The 23450-nt window shown below is 46.2% G+C and overlaps 1 protein-coding gene across 2 annotated transcripts in view; it reads right to left on the bottom strand.

Annotated features, from left to right (window-relative positions):
• LOC106610009 (guanylate cyclase soluble subunit beta-1) overlaps positions 1-23450 on the bottom strand; it is a 68661-nt gene that overhangs the window by 4118 nt on the left and 41093 nt on the right. For both annotated transcript variants that reach the window (XM_045722638.1, XM_014209103.2), the window contains exon 11: positions 22055-22195. In XM_045722638.1, coding sequence (XP_045578594.1) covers positions 22055-22195 — 141 coding nt within the window. The remainder of the gene's footprint in view (positions 1-22054; positions 22196-23450) is intronic.

Genomic DNA, 23450 nt, shown 5'->3' with positions numbered 1-23450 from the left:
AGACATCATTCAAACAGTTTTCGAAACTTCAGAGTGTATCCTATCCAAATCTACTAATAATATGCATATCCTAGCTTCTGGGCCTGAGTAGCAGGCAGTTTACTTTGGGCATGCTTTTCATCTGGACGTGAAAATACCGCCCCCTTGCCTAGAGAAGTTAATTGAAGCTATGGTACATGTTTCTAAATGGATGACTAATTCTTGCCTCCATTTAAATATCGACAAGACTGTTTGTATGTACTTCTCTAAGAAATCCATTGATTCTTCCCAATGAGCTGTTCTTGTTAATGGGGAGAATTCGTTCTGCACGCATAGAAGCAGCTACGGTGGTTATGTTTCTACGTTCATCAGCCAACAAAGCCTCTGATCCGGCAGTCTACGATACAACAACCAGAACCAAGTGTTCGACAGAGAGAGATGGAGGAGCCTCTTCAGCACATTGCGACCAAGTCTCAGTCTACAAGATCAAGGTCATCAAAACAGTCAAGCAAATCCTTAGCGGCGAGTTCTGCAGCCATCAAAGCACGCACCAAGGCGGACGCAGCGCGTGCTCAAGTCTCCTATGCTGAGAAGGAAGCTTCTGTGATGAAACAAAAGGCGGAAATAGACTTGTTGAAGCAAAACGTTGACCTCGAGGCAAGTTTATATGTTCTCCAAGTTGAGAGAACAGCTGCTGCTGCGTTGGCTGAAGCTGCAGCCTTTGAAGAAGCTGTACGATCAGAACGCAGAGAGCTTCGCAAAAAACAAGACACAGGAAAACAGCCCTTAAGTCCAGTCCAACGTAGATGTGAGTATGTGCAACAACATGCTAGGCCTTACTTTGCTGAACTTCCATTTGAAGTGGAGACACAAGAGCTTAGTGTTAACCCAGCTACATGCCTGTCACAGTTGTCGTACTGGAGAGAAGACCAAGCCGCTCGGGCTGGGCCGGACGATAGTCGGGCCGCTCGGGCTGGGCCGGACGATAGTCGGGCCGCTCTGGCGGCTCCGGGCAGTCGGGCCGCTCTGGCGGCTCCGGGCAGTCGGGCCGCTCTGGCGGCTCCTGACTGGCGGGCGGCTCTGGCGACTCCTGACTGGCGGGCGGCTCTGGCGACTCCTGACTGGCGGGCGGCTCTGGCGACTCCTGACTGGCGGGCGGCTCTGGCGACTCCTGACTGGCGGGCGGCTCTGGCGACTCCTGACTGGCGGGCGGCTCCTGACTGGCGGGCGGCTCCTGACTGGCGGGCGGCTCTGGCGACTCCTGACTGGCGGGCGGCTCTGGCGACTCTTGACTGGCGGGCAGCTCTGGCGACTCTTGACTGGCGGGCAGCTCTGGCGACTCTTGACTGGCGGGCAGCTCTGGCGACTCTTGACTGGCGGGCAGCTCTGGCGACTCTTGACTGGCGGGCAGCTCTGGCGACTCTTGACTGGCGGGCAGCTCTGGCGACTCTTGACTGGCGAGGCTTTGCTGACGCACTAGACGCCTGATGCGTGGGGCTGGTACCGGACGTGCCAGCCTGGAGACACGCACCTCCATGCTAGTGCGCATAGCGGGAAACACCGGACCGTAGAGGCGCACTGGCGGTCTTGAGCGCAGGGTTGGCATCACCCCTTCAGGCTCGATGCTTACTTCACCCTGGCACATGCGGGGCGCTGGTACTGTGCCTACCGGCCTGAAAATCCCAGGCCTCACCACAGCCCCAACCCCAAAGCATGGGACCTGTCCAGTCTGTCTCTGCCCTACAAGGGTACGGGGAGCTGGCCTGGGGCTCTAATCTCGCCCCGCCAAATAGCCCTTGTGCCCCCCCCAAAAAAATTATTGGGGCTGCCTCTCGGGTTCTACCTGCCTCCCAGGCAGGTTGTCACAGTGGACCTGCAACTGCTCCCATGTCCAGTCAATCCTTTCCTCCAATACTTCCAGCGACCAGGATGCCATCTCCTCCTGAGCGCGCTGCTTCCAATAGTCCTCCTTGACTTCCCTCTGTCCTCTTCTCCGCTGCTTGGTCTTTGTGCGGTGGGTAGTTCTGTCACAGTTGTCGTACTGGAGAGAAGACCAAGGCGCAGCGGGAATGTGAATACTCATACTTTTAATAAACTCAAGTAAGGCATCCACAGGAAAAAACAATAAACACGACAGCAACAGTTTTGCAGGCTAACAAATGCAGTGCAAAAACAACTACCCACAACCCCAAAGAAAAACACACACTACTATATAGGACTCCCAATCAAAGGCAACTCAACACACCTGCCTTCAATTGGGAGTCCAATCACCAACACAACACTTAACACACACAAAAACCCTGCCACGTCCTGACCAAAACTAATACAATTGCTCCCTCTGCTGGTCAGGACGTGACAATGCCACAATCCAGAAAGTAGCAAACAACAGCGCATGAGCAGAGACTCTTCGTTCAAAAGAAATTAACAGCAGCATGGTGGAAATGGAAAACAAGCCCACTTCCAGTCACACACACAAAACTTCCCTGGGTCACAAGTGGCACCAGACCTCATCAAGTACCTCCTACGCCGTGAGATGGTGAGTTCCGGACTCCTGAAGTTTGATGATCATCCTGAAAATGATTGGGCATGGAAAGCATCCTTTCTGAATGCGACCAGAGACTTGAATTTATCAGCCATGGAAGAGTTAGATCTAATTACCAAGTGGCTAGGGGCAGAGTCGTCTGAGCAAGCAAAGAGAATTAAATCTGTCCATATTTTCAACGCAACAGCAGGGCATAACATGGTCTGGCAATGACTAGAAGAGTGCTATGGTACACCCGAAGTGATCGAGAATGCACTGTTGAAGAAAATTGATGATTTTCCAAAACTGGCTAACAAAGACAATCACAAACTAAGAGAACTAGGTGACGCTCTTCTTGAACTGGAGTGTGCTAAAGTAGAAGGGTACCTTCCAGGCCTCGCTTATCTGGACACATCTCGGGGGGTAAACCCTATAGTAGAGAAACTTCCATTCAGTTGACAAGAAAAATGGGTAGCACAAGGATCCAAATACAAGGAGGACTATTGGGTAGTATTCCCACCATTCTCGTTCTTCTCGAGATTCATCAGGAACCAGGCGAAAACTAGAAACGACCACAGTTTCATCCTCTACACCTCAACTACCCAGGTGTCTACGAAAAGTGAGAAACCTGCCAGATACAGCAGCAAGACACCTGTGACTGTATCTAAAACAGACGTGTCATCTGAGCCCTCAGACCACCAAACCAAACCCAGTAAGACAAAGGTTGAAAGCCCTGACCATCACTGCCCAATACATATCAAGCCTCATCCTCTTAAAAAGGGTTTAGATACAAAACTCTAGATGAGCGCAAATCATATCTCAAAGAGAATGGCATTTGTTTCCGATGTTGTGGGTCAAGTCAGCACAGAGCTAAAGACTGTAAGGTGTCAATCAAGTGCTCTAAGTGTGACAGCGACAGACATCTTGCTGCTCTGCATCCAGGCCCCTTCAAATACAGACACCGCTACAGCAGAGAAAGAGCATGGCGGGGAGCAAGGTGACGATGCTCTTCTATCTGTCACCTCAAAGTGTACCGAGATCTGTGGTGAGGCAGTCAATCCAAGATCATGTTCAAAAATATACCTAGTCAAAGCTTATCCAGCTGGGAAAAGAGAGAAAGCTGTCAAAATGTATGTAGTGCTTGATGAACAGAGCAACAAATCTCTGGCCAAGACAGAGTTTTTCAATCTCTTCAACATCAATGACAACTCTGCTCCATACACCATGAAGACCTGTTCTGGGGTAACAGACTTCAGGTTGGAGAGCCGTCAACTTCATGGTGGAGTCTATAGATGGACACATGCAGCTCACTCTCCCTACTCTGATAGAGTGTGATATGATGCCAGATAGGATGGAGATTCCCTCCCCTGACATTGCGTATCATCATCCCCATCTGCAACCAGTGATGGACAAAATTCCAGCTGTGGACCCAGACGCTCCCATCCTCCTGCTCTTAGGACGAGACATCTTAAGGGTACACAAGGTACGAGAGCAAATCAATGGGCCCCACGACACTTCTTATGCACAGCGACTCGACCTCGGGTGGGTCATTGTGGGTGAGGTCTGTCTGGGAACGGCTCACCGACCAGCCAGTGTCAATGTGTTCAGGACAAACATACTTCAAAATGGTCGCACATCCTATCTGAGCCCTTGCCCTGACATCATCCAGGTGAAAGAGAACTACAACAGCGTAGCTCAGAAACACATCTCTCCCTCTACAGTGCACTCGGGAGATCCAAGCACAACTGTGAACACAGACAGCCTGGGATGTTCCGTGTTCGACAAAACACAAGACGATGAAAAACCAGCACCATCAGTGGAGGACAAAGCCTTCTTGGACATTATGGACGAAAAAGTTTTTCAGGATGATGGAAACAACTGGGTGGCTCCACTACCCTTTCGCCCCACTAGACATCGCCTTCCTAATAACAGGGAGCAGGCCATGAACCGTCTCACATCACTTCGCAGGACTTTAGACAAAAAGCCTGACATGAAGCATCATTTTATTGACTTCATGCAAAAGATGCTGGATAACGACCAAGCCGAACCTTCTCCGCCACTAGAGGGAGACAAAGAACGCTGGTATCTGCCCATATTTGGTGTTTACATCCACAAAAGCCTGAACAAATTAGAGTGGTGTTTGACTCCAGTGCTAAGTGTCAAGGTGTGTCACTTAACGACATCCTGCTCAGTGGTCCAGACTTAACCTGTTGGGTCTAGGGGGCAGCATTTGCACGTCTGGATAAAAAAAATGTACCCGATTTAATCTGGTTACTAATCCTACCCAGTAACTAGAATATGCATATACTTATTATATATGGATAGAAAACACTCTAAAGTTTCCAAAACTGTTTGAATGGTGTCTGTGAGTATAACAGAACTCATTTGGCAGGCAAAACCCTGAGACATTTTCTGACAGGAAGTGGATACCTGATGTGTTGTATTGACTTTAAACCTATCCCATTGAAAAACACAGGGGTTTAGGAATATTTTGGCACTTCCTATTGCTTCCACTAGATGTCACCAGCCTTTACAAAGTGTTTTGAGTCTTCTGGAGGGAGATCTGACCGAACAAGAGCCATGGAACGGTGATGTCCCATTAGACACCTGGCGCGCTAGTTCATGTTGGGTACCCTCGTTCCAATACGTTATAAAAGAGTATGCATTCGTCCACCTTGAATATTATTCATGTTCTGGTTAAAAAGGCCCTAATGATTTATGCTATACAACGTTTGACATGTTTGAACGAACGGAAATATATTTTTTCCCCTCGTTCATGACGAGAAGTCCGGCTGGCTTACATCATGTGCTAACGAGACGGAGATTTTTGGACATAAATGATGAGCTTTTTTGAACAAAACTACATTCGTTATGGACCTGTGATACCTGGAAGTGACATCTGATGAAGAGAATCAAAGGTAATGGATTATTTACATAGTATTTTCGATTTTAGATCTCCCCAACATGACGTCTAGTCTGTATCGCAACGCGTATTTTTCTGGGCGCAGTGCTCAGATTATTGCAAAGTGTGATTTCCCAGTAAGGTTATTTTTAAATCTGGCAAGTTGATTGCGTTCAAGAGATGTAAATCTATAATTCTTTAAATGACAATATAATATTTTACCAATGTTTTCTAATTTTAATTATTTAATTTCTGACGCTGACTTGACTGCCGGTTATTGGAGGGAAACGATTTCCTCAACATCAATGCCATAGTAAAACGCTGTTTTTGTATATAAATATGAACTTGATAGAACTAAAAATGCATGCATTGTCTAACATAATGTCCTAGGAGTGTCATCTGATGGAGATTGTAAAAGGTTAGTGCATCATTTTAGCTGGTTTTATGGTTTTGGTGACCCTGTCTTTGACTTGACAAAACATTACACACAACTCTTGTAAATGTACTGTCCTAACATACTCTAAATTTATGCTTTCGCCGTAAAACCTTTTTGAAATCGTAAAACGTGGTTAGATTAAGGAGATGTTTATCTTTCAAATGGTGTAACATAGTTGTATTTTTGAAAAATTTGAATTTTGACATTTATTTGGATTCAAATTTGCCGCTCTTGAAATGCACCTGCTGTTGATGGAGTGCACCACGGGTGGCACGCTAGCGTCCCACCTAGCCCCAAGAGGTTAAACAACACACTCTTGGGCGTCCTATTGCGCTTCCGCAAGGATTGCATTGCACTAACGGCAGATGTGCAACAAATGTTTTACTGTTTTGGTGTACGTGAGGATCACAGAGATTATTTAAGGTTGCTCTGGTATGAAGACAACAACCCAGATAGAAACATAACTGAGTACAGGATGAAAGTCCATGTATTTGGGAACAGCCCTTCAGCAGCCAAAGCCATCTACTGCATGAGACGAGCAGCTCTAGGAAATACGGGTCAGAACCCAAGCAATATGTAGTGAGGAACTTCTTCGTCGATGATGGGCTGACATCAGTAGCTACTACAGAAGAAGCTGTCAACATTCTAAGAAAAACACAAGCAATGTTAGCGGAGTCCAACATGAAACTACACAAGATTGCATCCAATAGCAAAACAGTTATGGAAGCCTTCCCTATGGAGGACCGTGCTAAAGACTTAAAAGACCTGGACCTCGGAGTGGATCCTCTCCCTTTTCAACGGAGCCTGGGACTTTCCTGGAACCTGGAAACAGACAGCTTCTCATTCCAGGTGTCCCACAATGAGAAGCCTTTTACGCAGAGAGGCATCCTGTCCACAGTGAATACTCTTTATGACCCCCTTGGGTTTGTTGCTTCAATAACAATGCAAGGTAAAGCCTTAATCAGAGAACTCGCTTCTGACCAGTGAGTGGGAGGCCCCTCTTCCCACAGAAAAAGAAGAGGAATGGAAAGTGTGGAAGGAAACTTTGATGGAGTTGGAACATGTGTATATTCAGCGGACCTACATCCCAGTCTCTTTGTCTACCACTCAAAGAAGAGAGCTACATATCTTCTCGGATGCCTCTACAGTAGCCATAGGAGCGGTAGCCTACCTGAGAGTTATTGACCCGGAAGGTCAATGCCATGTTGGATTTGTCATGGGGAAATTAAAATTGGCCCCTCTACCGGCCCACACTATCCCACGCCTAGAACTGTGTGCGGCTGTGCTAGCTGTTGAGATGTATGAACTGATCAGAGACTAAATGGACATTGATGTAAATGTGGCCAAGTTCAAATCAAATCAAATTTTATTTGTCACATTCACATGGTTAGCAGTACTCTATACCATCTTGCCTATGCTGTTCGGCCATCGCTCATCCATATATTTTTATGTACATATTCTTATTCATTCCTTTACACTTGTGTGTATAAGGTAGTTGTTGTGAAATTGTTAGATTACGTGTTAGATATTACTGCATGGTCGGAACTAGAAGCACAAGCATTTCACTACACTCGTGAGTGTAGAGTGCAGTATATACATATGAGATGAGTAGTGTATGTAAACATTATATAAAGTGGCATAGTTTAAAGTGACTAGTGATACATTTATTACATCCAATTATTTATTATTAAATTGGCAAAAGATTGAGTCAGTATGTTGGTAGCAGCCACTCAATGTTAGTGATGGCTGTTTAACAGTCTGATGGCCTTGAGATAGAAGCTGTTTTTCAGTCTCTCGGTCCCAGCTTTGATGCACCTGTACTGACCTCGCCTTATGGATGATAGCGGGGTGAACAGGCAGTGGCTCGGGTGGCTGTTGTCCTTGATGATCTTTTTGGCCTTCCTGTGACATCGGGTGGTGTAGGTGTCCTGGAGAGCAGGTAGTTTGCCCCCGGTGATGCGTTGTGCAGACCTCACTACCCTCTGGAGAGCCTTACGGTTGTGGGCGGAGCAGTTGCCGTACCAGGCGGTGATACAGCCCGACAGGATGCTCTCGATTGTGCATCTGTAAAAGTTTGAGTGTTTTTGGTGACAAGCTGAATTTCTTCAGCCTCCTGAGGTTGAAAAGGTGCTGTTGCGCCGTTGTGCTGTTGCGCTGTCTGTGGTGGATCATTTCAGTTTGTCCGTGATGTGTATGCTGAGGAACTTAAAACTTTCCACCTTCTCCACTACTGTCCCGTCGATGTGGTCCACGATCATCTCCTTTGTTTTGTTGACGTTGAGGGAGAGGTTATTTTCCTGACACCACACTCCGAGGGCCCTCACCTCCTCCCTGTAGGCCGTCTCGTCGTTGTTGGTAATCAAGCCTACCACTGTAGTGTTGTCTGCAAACTTGATGATTGAGTTGGAGGCGTGCATGGCCACGCAGTCATGGGTGAACAGGAAGTACAGGAGAGGGCTGAGAATGCACCCTTGTGGGGCCCCAGTTTTGAGGGTCAGCGGGGTGGAGATGTTGTTTCCTACCCTCGCCACCTGGGGACGGCCCGTCAGGAAGTCCAGGACCGAGTTGCACAGGGTGGGGTCGAGACCCAGGGTCTCGAGCTTAATGACGAGTTTTGAGGGTTCTATACAGACAGTAAGAGAGTTCTCGGTTACATCCACAATGTCACCAAAAGATTCTATGTATATGTTGCCAATAGGGTAACTCACATCAGGAAGTCTACCCATCCAGATCAGTGGTGTTATGTAAACACTGACAGCAATCCAGCAGACCATGCAACCAGGCCCATACTAGCTGCGCTCTTAAAGCACACTAGTTGGTTCTCAGGTCCACCTTTCCTGACCCAAACAAACTCAAGTGAGCCTGAGAACATACATTTTGACCTTGGAGCCTCACGTAGATGCAGATTTGACCAGATGTCACTGTCTTCGCCACTAAGGTTTCTGGAGCTCAACTCGGCTCTCATCGCTTTGAGAGGTTCTCAAGCTGGAAAGCTCTCAATCAAGCCACAGCACGACTCATTCATGTTGCCAGATCCTTCCATGAAGGTGCGGACAACACCAGCTGCAGAGGCTGGCACGACTGTAATAAACCATGCAGTAACAAGTGAGTTGTCACAAGCCAAAACAGCAATGATTCACTGTGTGCAACATGAAGCCTTCAAAGTGGAATTCAAATGCCTTGAAAATGGAAAAGAGTTCCCAAAACAAAGTACTGACAAAAAGGTTAGGAAAGTAGAACTAAACATTGTCAAGCAAGGAGCTGCTAAGGTGTTTCTGAGACCAATCTCAGAGATTGTTGTTTTTCTTTCTGAAGCATCCTAGAGACAAAAGATAAGAATAAAAAGGACATTATTTATTTCTTAATACACGTTTTATTTCATAGTGGTAGAATTTAATTATACCAGGCGGGGTGTGTGCCCCCCCCCCATGTTCCTCATATGTAAGACTACAGTTGATGATAGTATTGTTGTTGTCGTTAGAATTTTATATTATAGGATGTAATGTATTTGTATTTTGTGTTGTTTTAGTGAGTATTTATATTGTGGTTGTGTAATTGTCCTTAGCTGCCTTGGGACCACGGGTGCAAATGAGCTTTTGGCTAACCCCGGCACATTTACATGGATGTTGCATTATTGTAATATTGATATTGTCCCCTGCAAATAAATAAAACAAACGAACACTCCGGGACAGCATATGTACATGCCTCCCCACTGGAGACTGGGGTTTGATCTCCATTTCAACCCTACCTGCCTGTGTCCTAGCATCTGTTTTAAGTCTGTCTAATAAAGCATGAAACATACTAAAGGTAGAGCGGGATTCCCATAATATTGGCACATGCTGAACAGTGTACATAAATCTATTGACTTCATCAAGCTGTTTGGACTGTTCAGTGGCTGATCACCTGCCATGTAATAACCCAGTATGCATCAGATAATTCACACAACATTCCTACCATCATAACTTCCACATAGCTAACCATTTTGGAGCCGACTGTCTATAGTAAATGAACTGTTTACAAATGAGGCCGAAACACCCACCATGACATTTACATCTTTGTAACCAAATGTTAAGCCAACGTTAAACAATAGACAGGGTTGATGATGTGTTCCACAAAGACATGGATAAACACCAGAGACGAGATGACTAGTCCTTGGTCATGGAATGTTTAACAATGTATCTGATGCAGTGTTGTTGTTTTTAACATCTCTGCCATGTGTCTAAATGTGATCAGGTTGAAACAACTGTGAACATGTTTTTGGCACATTAGTTTGGAGGTGTTACAAGGTCAAGCTTTCTCAGATCTTTATAGTTCTCTACAGCTCTATGGGACTCAGGGCCAGACTACCACATCTGGGGCCTCGGGGCACCTACTTCAAGTGGGCAAATGTTTTTTGAGGGAGGGAGGGAGGAGCTAAGGTCCTGCAATTCTACACACTTGCTATGATGCAGAGAAAAATGTGCAGTTGTTTAGCTAATGTCATTCTACACACTTTGCTATGAGGCTGAGGAAATTCTGCAGTTTTAAAAGATAATTTCCTGCAATTCCAGACATTTTCCCATGGCTAATGACGTGCTCATATGCTATCTGGGCCCGACCTCCAGGGGCCCTCAACTGATGTGTTCAAATGCTATCTGCCCTGCATGCCCATTAGGTAACCCAGCCCTGATTGGACTGTGCCCATAGAATTAGGAATTGAGTGTGCCAGTCAAATTGCCATGGTCTGAGTATATTAGTATATTTATATGACTGTGCCAGCCCCTTCCACCCCTTATTGTGCGAGGATCCATTTCATTTGACAAAAAAGTCTTTACATTGTTTAAAAGTGGCACTGGCTCTGTGTGCCTATGCAGATGAGCTCATGAAAAGAGAGAACATGATAGATGAAGACTGTTATAACTGTTTACAGTGTCTACAGTGAATATTCTAGCCACTGTGAATTGTTTGTTTTTTGGGGAAATTGCTACAGGCGAGCAGTGTTTTGCAATATGCAGTCATTTTTGGACTCTCAAATTCCTGTTTTTAGTAGACATAACTTCAATAACTGCTACCATGATTGGAATTGTTACACTAGACATTCTCTTGAACGTAGCAGACCCTCTATTCGTGTTCCTTATGGGTTCAGGACCGTCGGTGCGCGAACAGTGAGAACACTAAATGTTTAGGATAAAGTGCAACGGGGACCTATTTTTAACCTGGGGCAGTGAGATGATTGAAGGTTGTTTCTACTGCCAAACTGGGATCCTCTCCACCCCATGCCATGTGTCTGATAAACAATGTTTTGTTCACCAGATGTGATTTTCCAATGCCAAGTCTCCAAGAGTCACTGATACAATAACAAACTCAATCTGTCAGTTAAAGTAAAAGTCTGCTGTTTAACATCAAAGTTACAACTCTTACAATGTCTTACGTGGACGGTGGCTTTTTTGAAGAAGAGTTGACAAATACTTGATGCTTAAAAATACTAGGGGGTAAAACAAATCATTCACTCATTTCTGAGACGGGACAATAAAATAGAGATTATTAAATAAGAGACAATATATCTCAATATTCTTATAATTTGTTTAATGTAATATGATACATATTTCATGAATGAAATATGATTATATTTCCTGGGTTTATAATTTGTGATAAAAAGTATCTTGCATCATATCCTTACCATTTACTTATCTCACTTTCTCATTAACAGGACTAACAAAACCAAACATAGGCATGCATCTACAAACTTGCACATTTCCACATTACAACTGTAGCGCTGACAACTGTAGCTTGTTTCGGCCCGCTCTATTGGTTGCTTCACGCACTCTCGTGTTAACCTACCTAGTCAGTGAATCAGTTGAATGAGAAAGCAAACAGAAAACTGAAGAGAGAAGCACCAGATAAACAAATTATTTTAAACATTATCGTCACGGTGAGCGAGTTATAAAGCATAAGATATGAAACACCAAGTTAAGCAGAGTGTAATGATATAATTGTTATTTTTTTATAATGTTTTGATAGTTTAATAAATGTATAAAAGACCATTAGCATAGACACTAACGTCAGCTAAAGTTAGGGCCAATCAAGACAGCCTGCCGTAGTAATTTGTATTTATTTATTTAACTAGGCAAGTCAGTTAAGAACAAATTCTTATTTACAATGACAGCCTAGGACCTGTGGGTTAACTGCCTTGTTCAGGGGCAGAACAACAGATTTTTACCTTGTCAGCTCAGGGATTCTATCGAGCAACCTTTCGGTTACTGGCCCAACGCTCTAACCACTAGGCTCCCTGCCGTCATGGTGACAATGAATGTTCACACAGAGTGTAAACAAAGGGAAACATTGTAACTTGTTGTTTTAAGGAATATGTGGAGAATTAAATGAAAATGTATTTATAAGATGATAATACCATTTTACAAATATTTTTTGGGACAGTATGTTGGCTACTTAGAAATGCACAAGAGTAGCCGAGTCAGTTGAATGAGAGAGAGTCAACTGAAAACTGTATTGAAGAAAGAAGCTCCAGATAAACTAATTATTTTAAATCTTCAAGGTTTCAGAATACATTCATTTTTCTCACCATGCCCCATTCAGGTCCCAACGTTTAAGTGGGTACACTACTTTTTTTTTTCATTGTACTACCATTGTTAATTTTTGTACCATACTAGCTAATACAATTAAAAAAACAAGCATGTTTTTTTGGTCCCTACCATGGGAGGAAAATACCATGGCACTGGTGCAAATACCAAGGTATTTTCCTACCATGTTAGTACAATGAAAAAAATATCATGGTACTATCATGTTTTTTTGGTCACTACCAAGAAAATACCATGGTATTTGCACCAGTACTATGGTCATGGCCCCCCAAAAATGTTTCTCATTGTACTACTACCACCATTGTACATTTGTTCGGTAAGTGGCTTTTTTGTAACTATCATGGTTATTTATTTTCTACCAGATAGCTAGCAAGCTATGATGCACTAAAGTTACTCTAGGGGATCAATAACGGTATGTGGCAATTCAAAAACAAGGGAATCATCTGAAAGCATGTCCTCAGACTATATAGTGTAACATCACATGTACAATAGAAGAAAAGAAAATGGGGGGGGGGGCAGCTCTCGCACTGTTTTAGGGGACCAAAAGTATTGTGACAAATTCACTTACACTGTCACACTATCAGTCAAAAGTTGACAGTGTGTAAAGCTGTCATCAAGGCAAAGGGTGGTGTAACGACGGTCGTCAGGAATGGACCAAGGCGCAGCGGGTTGAGTGCTCATAATTAACTTTCTAATGAAAACACTTATACCAAACAAAACAAAACGATGGACGACGAATACAGACTTAAAGGCAAACAACAGCAATTCAAGTGACAACCTCCCACAAATTACAAACACACCCTCAAATATAGGACTCTCAATCAAAGGCAACACCTGCCTTCAATTGAGAGTCCACACCCCAATTAACTAAACATAGAAACAGACCAACTAGAAAGAACATAGACTAACAGAGCAGTGACCAAAAACCCAGGACTACATAAATCAACTACCCTCTACATAATACACACACCCTGAACCACATAAACCAAATACCCTCTGCCACGTCCTGACCACCCTACACTAACAAAATAACCCTCATACTGGTCAGAACATGACATTACCCCCCCCCAAAGGTGCAGACCCCGGATGCACCTCACACACAAAAAAAACAACAACAAATAACCCCCAAAACACTAATAAATCCCCAAAAGTACATGGGAGGGAAGGGAGGGTGGCCACCGTCACCGACGATGCTCCTGCAACACCCCCCCCCCCAACCCCAATACTCTCCCCTCAGGAGGTGGCTCAGGAGCCGGACGCAGACCCCACTCCACCCCTGGCTCACTGCCCTCATAAACTGTCTCTATAGTGATGTCCCTCTCTGTCGACCCCGGACTGTAGGACGACTCTAGGAGCTCTGGACTGTAGGACGACTCTAGGAGCTCTGGACTGTAGGACGACTCTAGGAGCTCTGGACTGTAGGACGACTCTAGGAGCTCTGGACTGTAGGACGACTCTAGGAGCTCTGGACTGTAGGAAGACTCTAGGAGCTCTGGACTGTAGGACGACTCTAGGAGCTCTGGACTGTAGGACGACTCTAGGAGCTCTGGACTGTAGGACGACTCTAGGAGCTCTGGACTGTAGGACGACTCTAGGAGCTCTGGACTGTAGGACGACTCTAGGAGCTCTGGACTGTAGGAAGACTCTAGGAGCTCTGGACTGTAGGAAGACTCTAGGAGCTCTGGACTGTAGGAAGACTCACTTGGTTCTGGACTGAAGCCAGACTCACTCGGCTCTGAACAGTGGGCCGTCTCACCTGGTTCCGAACAGTGAGCCGTCTCTCTCCGTGCACTGTCGCCGGAAGCTCTGGACGAGGCACTGTTGCCGGAAGTTCTGGACGAGGCACTGTTGCCGGAAGTTCTGGACGAGGCACTGTTGCCGGAAGTTCTGGACTGTAGCCAGACTCACTCGGCTCTGAACAGTGGGCCGTCTCACCTGGTTCCGAACAGTGGGCCGTCTCTCTCCGGGGCACTGTCGCCGGAAGCTCTGGACGAGGCACTGTTGCCGGAAGTTCTGGACGAGGCACTGTTGCCGGAAGGCCTGGTGCGTGGGGCTGGCTTAGGACGTGCCAGACTAAGGACACGCACCACATGGCTAGTATGAGGAACATGGACAGGGCGTGCTGGACTGGGCTGACGCACTGAAGCCTGGTGCGTGGTGCTGGTAATGGAGGTACCATACTGGAGACACGCACCTTAGGGCTAGTGCGTGGAGCGGGAACAGGACGTACTGGACTGGGCTGACGCACTGGAAGCCTGTTGCGTGGTGCTGGTACTGGATATGCCAGCCTGGAAACACACACCTTAGGGCTAGTGCGTGGAGCGGGAACAGGACGTACTGGACTGGGCTGACGCACTGGAAGCCTGGTGCGTGGTGCTGGTACTGGATATGCCAGCCTGGAAACACACAACTTAGGGCTAGTGCGTGGAGCGGGAACAGGACGGGTTGGACTGGGCTGACGCACTGGAAGCCTGGTGCGTGGTGCTGGTACTGGATATGCCAGCCTGGAAACACACACCTTAGGGCTAGTGCGTGGAGCGGGAACAGGACGTACTGGACTGGGCTGACGCACTGGAAGCATGGTGCGTGGTGCTGGTACTGGATATGCCAGCCTGGAAACACACACCTTAGGGCTAGTGCGTGGAGCGGGAACAGGATATATTGAACCGTGAAGGCGCACTAGCGGTCTCGAGTGCAGTACTGGCTCCACCCTTCCTGGCTGGATGCCCACTTTCCCCCCGCAGGTACTGCGCACACCGGCCTGTGAATACTAGGCCTCAATGCCGTGCACCTCACTCCAACGCACGGGACCTGACTAATACTAGACTGCCCTCAATAAGCACGGGGATTTGGCTTGCGGCTCACTCCTGGCCCTGCCAAACTACCCGTGTGCCCCCCCCCAAAAAAATTATTGGGGCTGCCTCTCCGGTTTAATAGCCAGTCGTGTTCCCCTGTAGCGTTCCCGGTCTTCGCTCCATTTTTTCCATGGGCCCTCTCCGGCCATAATCTGTTCCCATGTCCATTTCTCCCGTTGGTCCAACTCAAATTCCCTTTGCTCCACTAAGTTGCTCCTTCCTCCGCGGCTTGGTCCGGATTTGGTGGGAGGTTCTGTAACGACGGTCGTCAGGAATGGACCAAGGCGCAGCGGGTTGAGTGCTCATAATTAACTTTCTAATGAAAACACTTATACCAAACAAAACAAAACGATGGACGACAAATACAGACTTAAAGGCAAACAACAGCAATTCAAGTGACAACCTCCCACAAATTACAAACACACCCTAATATATAGGACTCTCAATCAAAGGCAACACCTGCCTTCAATTGAGAGTCCACACCCCAATTAACTAAACATAGAAACAGACCAACTAGAAAGAACATAGACTAACAGAGCAGTGACCAAAAACCCGGGACTACATAAATTAACTACCCTATACATAATATACACACCCCGAACCACATAAACCAAATACCCTCTGCCACGTCCTGACCAGCCTACACTAACAAAATAACCCTCATACTGGTCAGAATGTGACAGGTGGCTACTTTTAAGAATCTCAAATATAAAATATATTTTGAATTGTTTAAAACTTTTTGGGTTACTACATGATTCCATATGTGTCATTTCATAGTTTTGATGTCTTCACTATTATTCAGCAATGTAGAAAATAGTAAAAATAAAGAAAAACCCTTGAATGAATAGATGTGTCCAAACTTTTGACTGGTACTGTATGTGTATTAAAGTAGTCAAAAGTTAAGTAGTTAGTCCCATATTCATAGCACGCCATGATTATATCAAGCTTGTGACTACAAATGTATTGGATGCATTTGCTGTTTTAGTTGTCTTTCAGATTATTTTGTGAGTATTTTGTGTGTAAATAATTTGTCAAATTTTTGAGTCACTTTCATTGTAAATAATAGAATATGTTTCCAAATACTTTTGCATTAATGTGGATGCTACCATGATTACAGATAATCCTGAATGGTGAATAATGATGAGTTAAAAAATTACAGACTCACAAATATCATACCACCCAATAAAAGCTATCCCTGTTATTGTAATGGTGAGAGGTTAGTACGTATCTTAGGGGTATGATCTTTTTGCATCTAACTTTCTCACTCATCATTATTCACGACTCATTCAGGACTATCCGTAATCATGGTAGCATCCACATTAACGTAAAGTGTTTAGAAACATATTCTATTATTATTTACAATTATTTACAAAATGAGAATACATTATTTACCATTCATTTCTAAATGAGCACAAAATAATCTGAAACCCAACCAAAAAAAACAGCAACTGCTCAAAAAAATAAAAGGAACACTTAAACAACACATCCTATATCTAAATGAAAGAAATAATCTTATTAAATACTTTTTTCTTTACATTTGAATGTGCTGACAACAAAATCACACAAAAATAATCAATGGAAATCCAATTTATCAACCCATGGAGGTCTGGATTTGGAGTCACACTCAAAATTAAAGTGGAAAACCACACTACAGGCTGATCCAACTTTGATGTAATGTCCTTAAAACAAGTCAAAATGAGGCTCAGTAGTGTGTGTGGCCTCCACGTGCCTGTATGACCTCCCTACAACGCCTGGGCATGCTCCTGATGAGGTGGCGGATGGTCTCCTGTCTCCTACCTATCTCCTGATTCTGCCTCCTCAACCCTCCTCTCCTCCCTTTCTGCATCCTTTGATTTTCTCTGTCCCCTATCCTCCAGGCCGGCTCGGTCCTCCCCTCCTGCTCCGTGGCTCGACGACTCACTACGAGCTCACAGAACAAGGCTCCGGGCAGCCGAGCGGAAATGGAGGAAAACTCGCCTCCCTGCGGACCTGGCATCCTTTCACTCACTCCTCTCTACATTCTCCTCTTCTGTCTCTGCTGCTAAAGCCACTTTCTACCACTCTAAATTCCAAGCATGTGCCTCTAACCCTAGGAAGCTCTTTGCTACCTTCTCCTCCCTCCTGAATCCTCCTCCCCCTCCCCCCTCCTCCCTCTCTGCGGATGACTTCGTCAACCATTTTGAAAAGAAGGTTGACGATATCCGATCCTCGTTTGCTAAGTCAAACGACACCGCTGGTCCTGCTCACACTGCCCTACCCTGTGCTTTGACCTCTTTCTCCCCTCTCTCTCCAGATGAAATCTCGCGTCTTGTGACGGCCGGCCGCCCAACAACCTGCCCACTTGACCCTATCCCCTCCTCTCTTCTCCAGACCATTTCCGGAGACCTTCTCCCCTTCCTCACCTCGCTCATCAACTCATCCTTGACCGCTGGCTACGTCCCTTCCGTCTTCAAGAGAGCGAGAGTTGCACCCCTTCTGAAAAAACCTACACTCGATCCCTCCGATGTCAACAACTACAGACCAGTATCCCTTCTTTCTTTTCTCTCCAAAACTCTTGAACGTGCCGTCCTTGGCCAGCTCTCCTGCTATCTCTCTCAGAATTACCTTCTTGATCCTAATCAGTCAGGTTTCAAGACTGGGCATTCAACTGAGACTGCTCTTCTCTGTGTCACGGAGGCTCTCCACACTGCTAAAGCTAACTCTCTCTCCTCTGCTCTCATCCTTCTAGACCTATCTGCTGCCTTTGATACTGTGAACCATCAGATCCTCCTCTCCACCCTCTCCGAGTTGGGCATCTCCGGCGCGGCCCACGCTTGGATTGCGTCCTACCTGACAGGTCGCTCCTACCAGGTGGCGTGGCGAGAATCTGTCTCCGCACCATGCGCTCTCACCACTGGTGTCCCCCAGGGCTCTGTTCTAGGCCCTCTCCTATTCTCGCTATACACCAAGTCACTTGGCTCTGTCATATCCTCACATGGTCTCTCCTATCATTGCTATGCAGACGACACACAATTAATCTTCTCCTTTCCCCCTTCTGATAACCAGGCGGCGAATCGCATCTCTGCATGTCTGTCAGACATATCAGTGTGGATGACGGATCACCACCTCAAGCTGAACCTCGGCAAGACGGAGCTGCTCTTCCTCCCGGGGAAGGACTGCCCGTTCCATGATCTCGCCATCACGGTTGACAACTCCCTTGTGTCCTCCTCCCAGAGTGCTAAGAACCTTGGCGTGATCCTGGACAACACCCTGTCGTTCTCCACTAACATCAAGGCGGTGACCCGATCCTGTAGGTTCATGCTCTACAACATTCGCAGAGTACGACCCTGCATCACACAGGAAGCGGCGCAGGTCCTAATCCAGGCACTTGTCATCTCCCGTCTGGATTACTGCAACTCGCTGTTGGCTGGGCTCCCTGCCTGTGCCATTAAACCCCTACAACTCATCCAGAACGCCGCAGCCCGTCTGGTGTTCAACCTTCCCAAGTTCTCTCACGTCACCCCGCTCCTCCGCTCTCTCCACTGGCTTCCAGTTGAAGCTCGCATCCGCTACAAGACCATGGTGATTGCCTACGGAGCTGTGAAGGGAACGGCACCTCCATACCTTCAGGCTCTGATCAGGCCCTACACCCAAACAAGGGCACTGCGTTCATCCACCACTGGCCTGTTGGCCCCCCTACCTCTGAGGAAGCACAGTTCCCGCTCAGCCCAGTCAAAACTGTTCGCTGCTCTGGCACCCCAATGGTGGAACAAGCTCCCTCACGACGCCAGGACAGCGGAGTCAATCACCACCTTCCGGAGACACCTGAAACCCCACCTCTTTAAGGAATACCTAGGATAGGATAAAGTAATCCTTCTAACCCCCCCCCTTAAAAGATTTAGATGCACTATTGTAAAGTGGTTGTTCCACTGGATATCATAAGGTGAATGCACCATTTTGTAAGTCGCTCTGGATAAGAGCGTCTGCTAAATGACTTAAATGTAATGTAATGTAATGTCTCCTGAGGGATCTCCTCCCAGACCTGGACTAAAGCATCCGCTAACTGCTGGACAGTCTGTGGTGCAACGTGGTGTTGGTGGATGGAGCGAGACATGATGTCCCAGATGTGCTCAATTGGATTCAGGTCTGGGGAACGGGCGGGCCAGTCCATAGCATCAATGCCTTCCTCTTGCAGGAACTGCTGACACACTCCAGCCACATGAGGTCTAGCATTGTCTTGCATTAAGAGGAACCCAGGGCCAACCGCACCAGCATATGGTCTCACAAGGGGTCTAAGGATCTCATCTCGGGAACCTAATGGCAGTAAGGCTACCTCTGGCGAGCACATGGAGGGCTGTGCGGCCCCCCAAAGAAATGCCACCCCACACCATGACTGGCCCACCGCCAAACCGGTCATGCTGGAGGATGTTGCAGGCAGCAGAACGTTCTCCACGGCGTCTCCAGACTCTGTCACGTCTGTCACGTGCTCAGTGTGAACCTGCTTTCATCTGTGAAGAGCACAGGGTGCCAGTGGCGAATTTGCCAATCTTGGTGTTCTCTGGCAAATGCCAAACGTCCTGCACGGTGTTGGGCAGTAAGCACAACCCCCACTTGTGGACGTCGGGCCCTCATACCACCCTCATGGAGTCTGATTCTGACCGTTTGAGCAGACACATGCACATTTGTGGCCTGCTGGAGGTCATTTGGCAGGGCTCTGGCAGTGCTTCTCCTGCTCCTCCTTGCACAAAGGCGGAGGTAGCGGTCCTGCTGCTGGGTTGTTGCCCTCCTACGGCCTTCTCCACGTCTCCTGATGTACTGGCCTGTCTCCTGGTAGCGCCTCCATGCTCTGGACACTACGCTGACAGACACAGCAAACCTTCTTGCCGCAGCTCGCATTTATGTGCCATCCTGGATGAGCTGCACTACCTGAGCCACTTGTGTGGGTTGTAGACTCCGTCTCATGCTATCACTAGAGTGAAAGCACCGCCAGCATTCAAAAGTTACCAAAACATCAGCCAGGAAGCATAGGAACTGAGAAGTGGTCTGTGGTCCCCACCTGCAGAACCACTCCTTTATTGGGGGTGTCTTGCTAATTGCCTATAATTTCCATCTGTTGTCTATACCATTTGCACAACAGCATGTGAAATTTATTGTCAATCAGTGTTGCTTCCTAAGTGGACAGTTTGATTTCACAGAAGTGTGATTGACTTGGAGTTACATTGTGTTGTTTAAGTGTTCCCTTTATTTTTTTGAGCAGTGTACATTCAACAAGTTTGTAGAGTCACAAGCTTGATGTAATCATTGCGTGCTAGGAATATGAAACCAAAAAGAAAACTTGGAACTACTTTAATACACATAATTTAATTTATCCCAAAACTTTTGGTCCCCTAAAATGGAGGCAATATGTACAAAAAGTGCAGTAATTTCTAAACGGTTCACCCATTATGAATGAAATTACCCTCACATTAAAGCTGACAGACTGCACTTTAACCTCATAGTCATTGTATCATTTAAATCCAAAGTGCTTGAGTACAGAGCCCAAAAAATAAAATATTTGTCACTGTCCAAATACTTTAGCAGCTCACTGTATGTTTTTTTTAGTACTGGCTCTGGCAGCCAAAACAGCATAATACTCCATCTGAACAAATTGATTATCAATTCCGATACGGTTCTAGAAAGATAAGGCTCTTAACTTTCATATCACATCAAAATAATTTCACAAATGCTAAATATACAGTTACTGTACACTGTTTTAACCGACTTTATCACAGGTACAGTCGACAGTATTTTTCAGTGACAACACGTTTCTGGTGGCCTTCTACGATTACACACAGGTGTTCAGAGGATGCTAGATAGCTAATTAACATAGGGCTGGTTTTCTTTTTGGAGTCCGTGATTGACTGTAGACTCTGCCACATACCTCTCGTGTCTGAGCCGTTGAATTGCGACTCTACTTTGTCTCTATACTGACGCTTAGCTTGTTTGATTGCCTTGCGGAGGGAATAGCTACGCTGTTTGTATTCGGTCATGTTTGTATTCGGTCAACTTGAAGGCGCTGGAGCAGTTTTGCCTTGAAGAATGGGCAAAAATCCCAGTGGCTAAATGTGCCAAGCTTATAGAGACATACCCCAAGAGACTTGCAGCTGTAATTGCTGCAAAAGGTGGCTCTACAAAGTATTGACTTTGGGGGGGTGAATAGTTATGCACGGTCAAGTGTTTTTTTTTTTTGGTCTTATTTCTTGTTTGTTTCACAATAAAAATGTTTTGCATCTTCAAACTTGAAGGTATGTTGTGTAAATCAAATGATACAAACCCCCCAAAAAACTATTTTAAATTCCAGGTTGTAAGGCAACAAAATAGGAAAAATGCCAAATGTGCTATTTCTGTTTTTAATTTGCAAAAATGTCTAAAAACCTGTTTTTGCTTTGTATTGTGTGTAGATTGTTGAGGGGAAAAAACGATTGAATCAATTTTAGAATAAGGCTGTAACCTAATCAATGTGGAAAAAGTCAAAGAGTCTGAATACTTTCCGAAGGCACTGTATACTTTGAAATAACTGTAATTTTTCTGCCACCAAAATTGATTTTAACAAACAAATTGGTCCCCAAAAAACTGTGTGGCCCTCAGTTGAATTTTGTGGCCCTTGAGCCAAAATTATTGCCCACCCCTTGTCTATGGCCTAGGGGTTGTTTCTAGACAAGGCTGATGAAATAAATGGTTCAGCCAGCACCAGCATTTCACATTTGCTGCCTTTCTCAATTGATTCTGGTAAAAATGTTGGGAAAAGGAAACATATCCTATCCTCACCTGTACTGGCTCTTCATCCACTTTGACCTGTCCAGCAATCTCCATCATGTCCAGGGCCAGGTGGCAGATAGACTGAGCGTGGTGGGTACATGGTTCTGGCAGCCCACTGACCGTCATGTACTTATCACCCACTGTCTCCACCTATAGAAAGAGAGACATTTTGGTTGCTAGGCAGAATGTTATATCAGAAAATGCTGTGTGTCGTAAGTGGTTATATGTTAAAGGGACGTGAGGTCTAGAAAACTGTCATTTTTAACACTTTATATCACTCACTGTTTCCATCTATCGGTAGAGAGAGCTATTTTGGTTACTATGCAGATCTTGATATCAATATACAATATTATTTCCCCTTAATTTAAATCCTTATGATGAAAAGGATCTTTGGCTTTCAATGGTTCATCAAAATATACGGCTCAAAAAAATAAAAGGAACAACTCCAAGTCAATCACACTTCTGTGAAATCAAACTGTCCACTTAGGAAGCAACACTGATTGACAATAAATGTCACATGCTGTTGTGCAAATGGAATAGACAACAAGTGGAAATTATAGGCAATAAGCAAGACACCCCCAATAAAGGAGTGGTTCTGCAGGTGGGGACCACAGACCACTTCTCAGTTCCTATGCTTCCTGGCTGATGTTTTGGTCACTTTTGAATGCTGGCGGTGCTTTCACTCTAGTGATAGCATGAGACGGAGTCTACAACCCACACAAGTGGCTCAGGTAGTGCAGCTCATCCAGGATGGCACATCAATACGAGCTGTGGCAAGAAGGTTTGCTGTGTCTGTCAGCGTAGTGTCCAGAGCATGGAGGCGCTACCAGGAGACAGGCCAGTACATCAGGAGACGAGGAGGAGGCCGTAGGAGGGCAACAACCCAGCAGCAGGACCGCTACCGCTGCCTTTGTGCAAGAAGGAGCACTGCCAGAGCCCTGCAAAATGACCTCCAGCAGGCCACAAATGTGCATGTGTCTGCTCAAACGGTCAGAAACAGACTCCATAAGGGTGGTATGAGGGCCCGACGTCCACAGGTGGGGGTTGTGCTTACAGCCCAACACCGTGCAGGACGTTTGGCATTTGCCAGAGAACACCAAGATTGGCAAATTCGCCACTGGCGCCTTGTGCTCTTCACAGATGAAAGCAGGTTCACACTGAGCACATGTGACAGACGTGACAGAGTCTGGAGACGCCGTGGAGAACGTTCTGCTGCCTGCAACATCCTCCAGCATGACCGGTTTGGCGATGGGTCAGTCATGGTGTGGGGTGGCATTTCTTTGGGGGGCCGCACAGCCCTCCATGTGCTCGCCAGATGTAGCCTGACTGCCATTAGGTACCGAGATGAGATCCTCAGACCCCTTGTGAGACCATATGCTGGTGCGGTTGGCCCTGGGTTCCTCCT

Source organism: Salmo salar, chromosome ssa08, assembly GCF_905237065.1.
Source record: "Salmo salar chromosome ssa08, Ssal_v3.1, whole genome shotgun sequence".
Classification (NCBI taxonomy): domain Eukaryota; kingdom Metazoa; phylum Chordata; class Actinopteri; order Salmoniformes; family Salmonidae; genus Salmo; species Salmo salar.
This window is presented reverse-complemented; position numbering and strand designations above follow the sequence as displayed.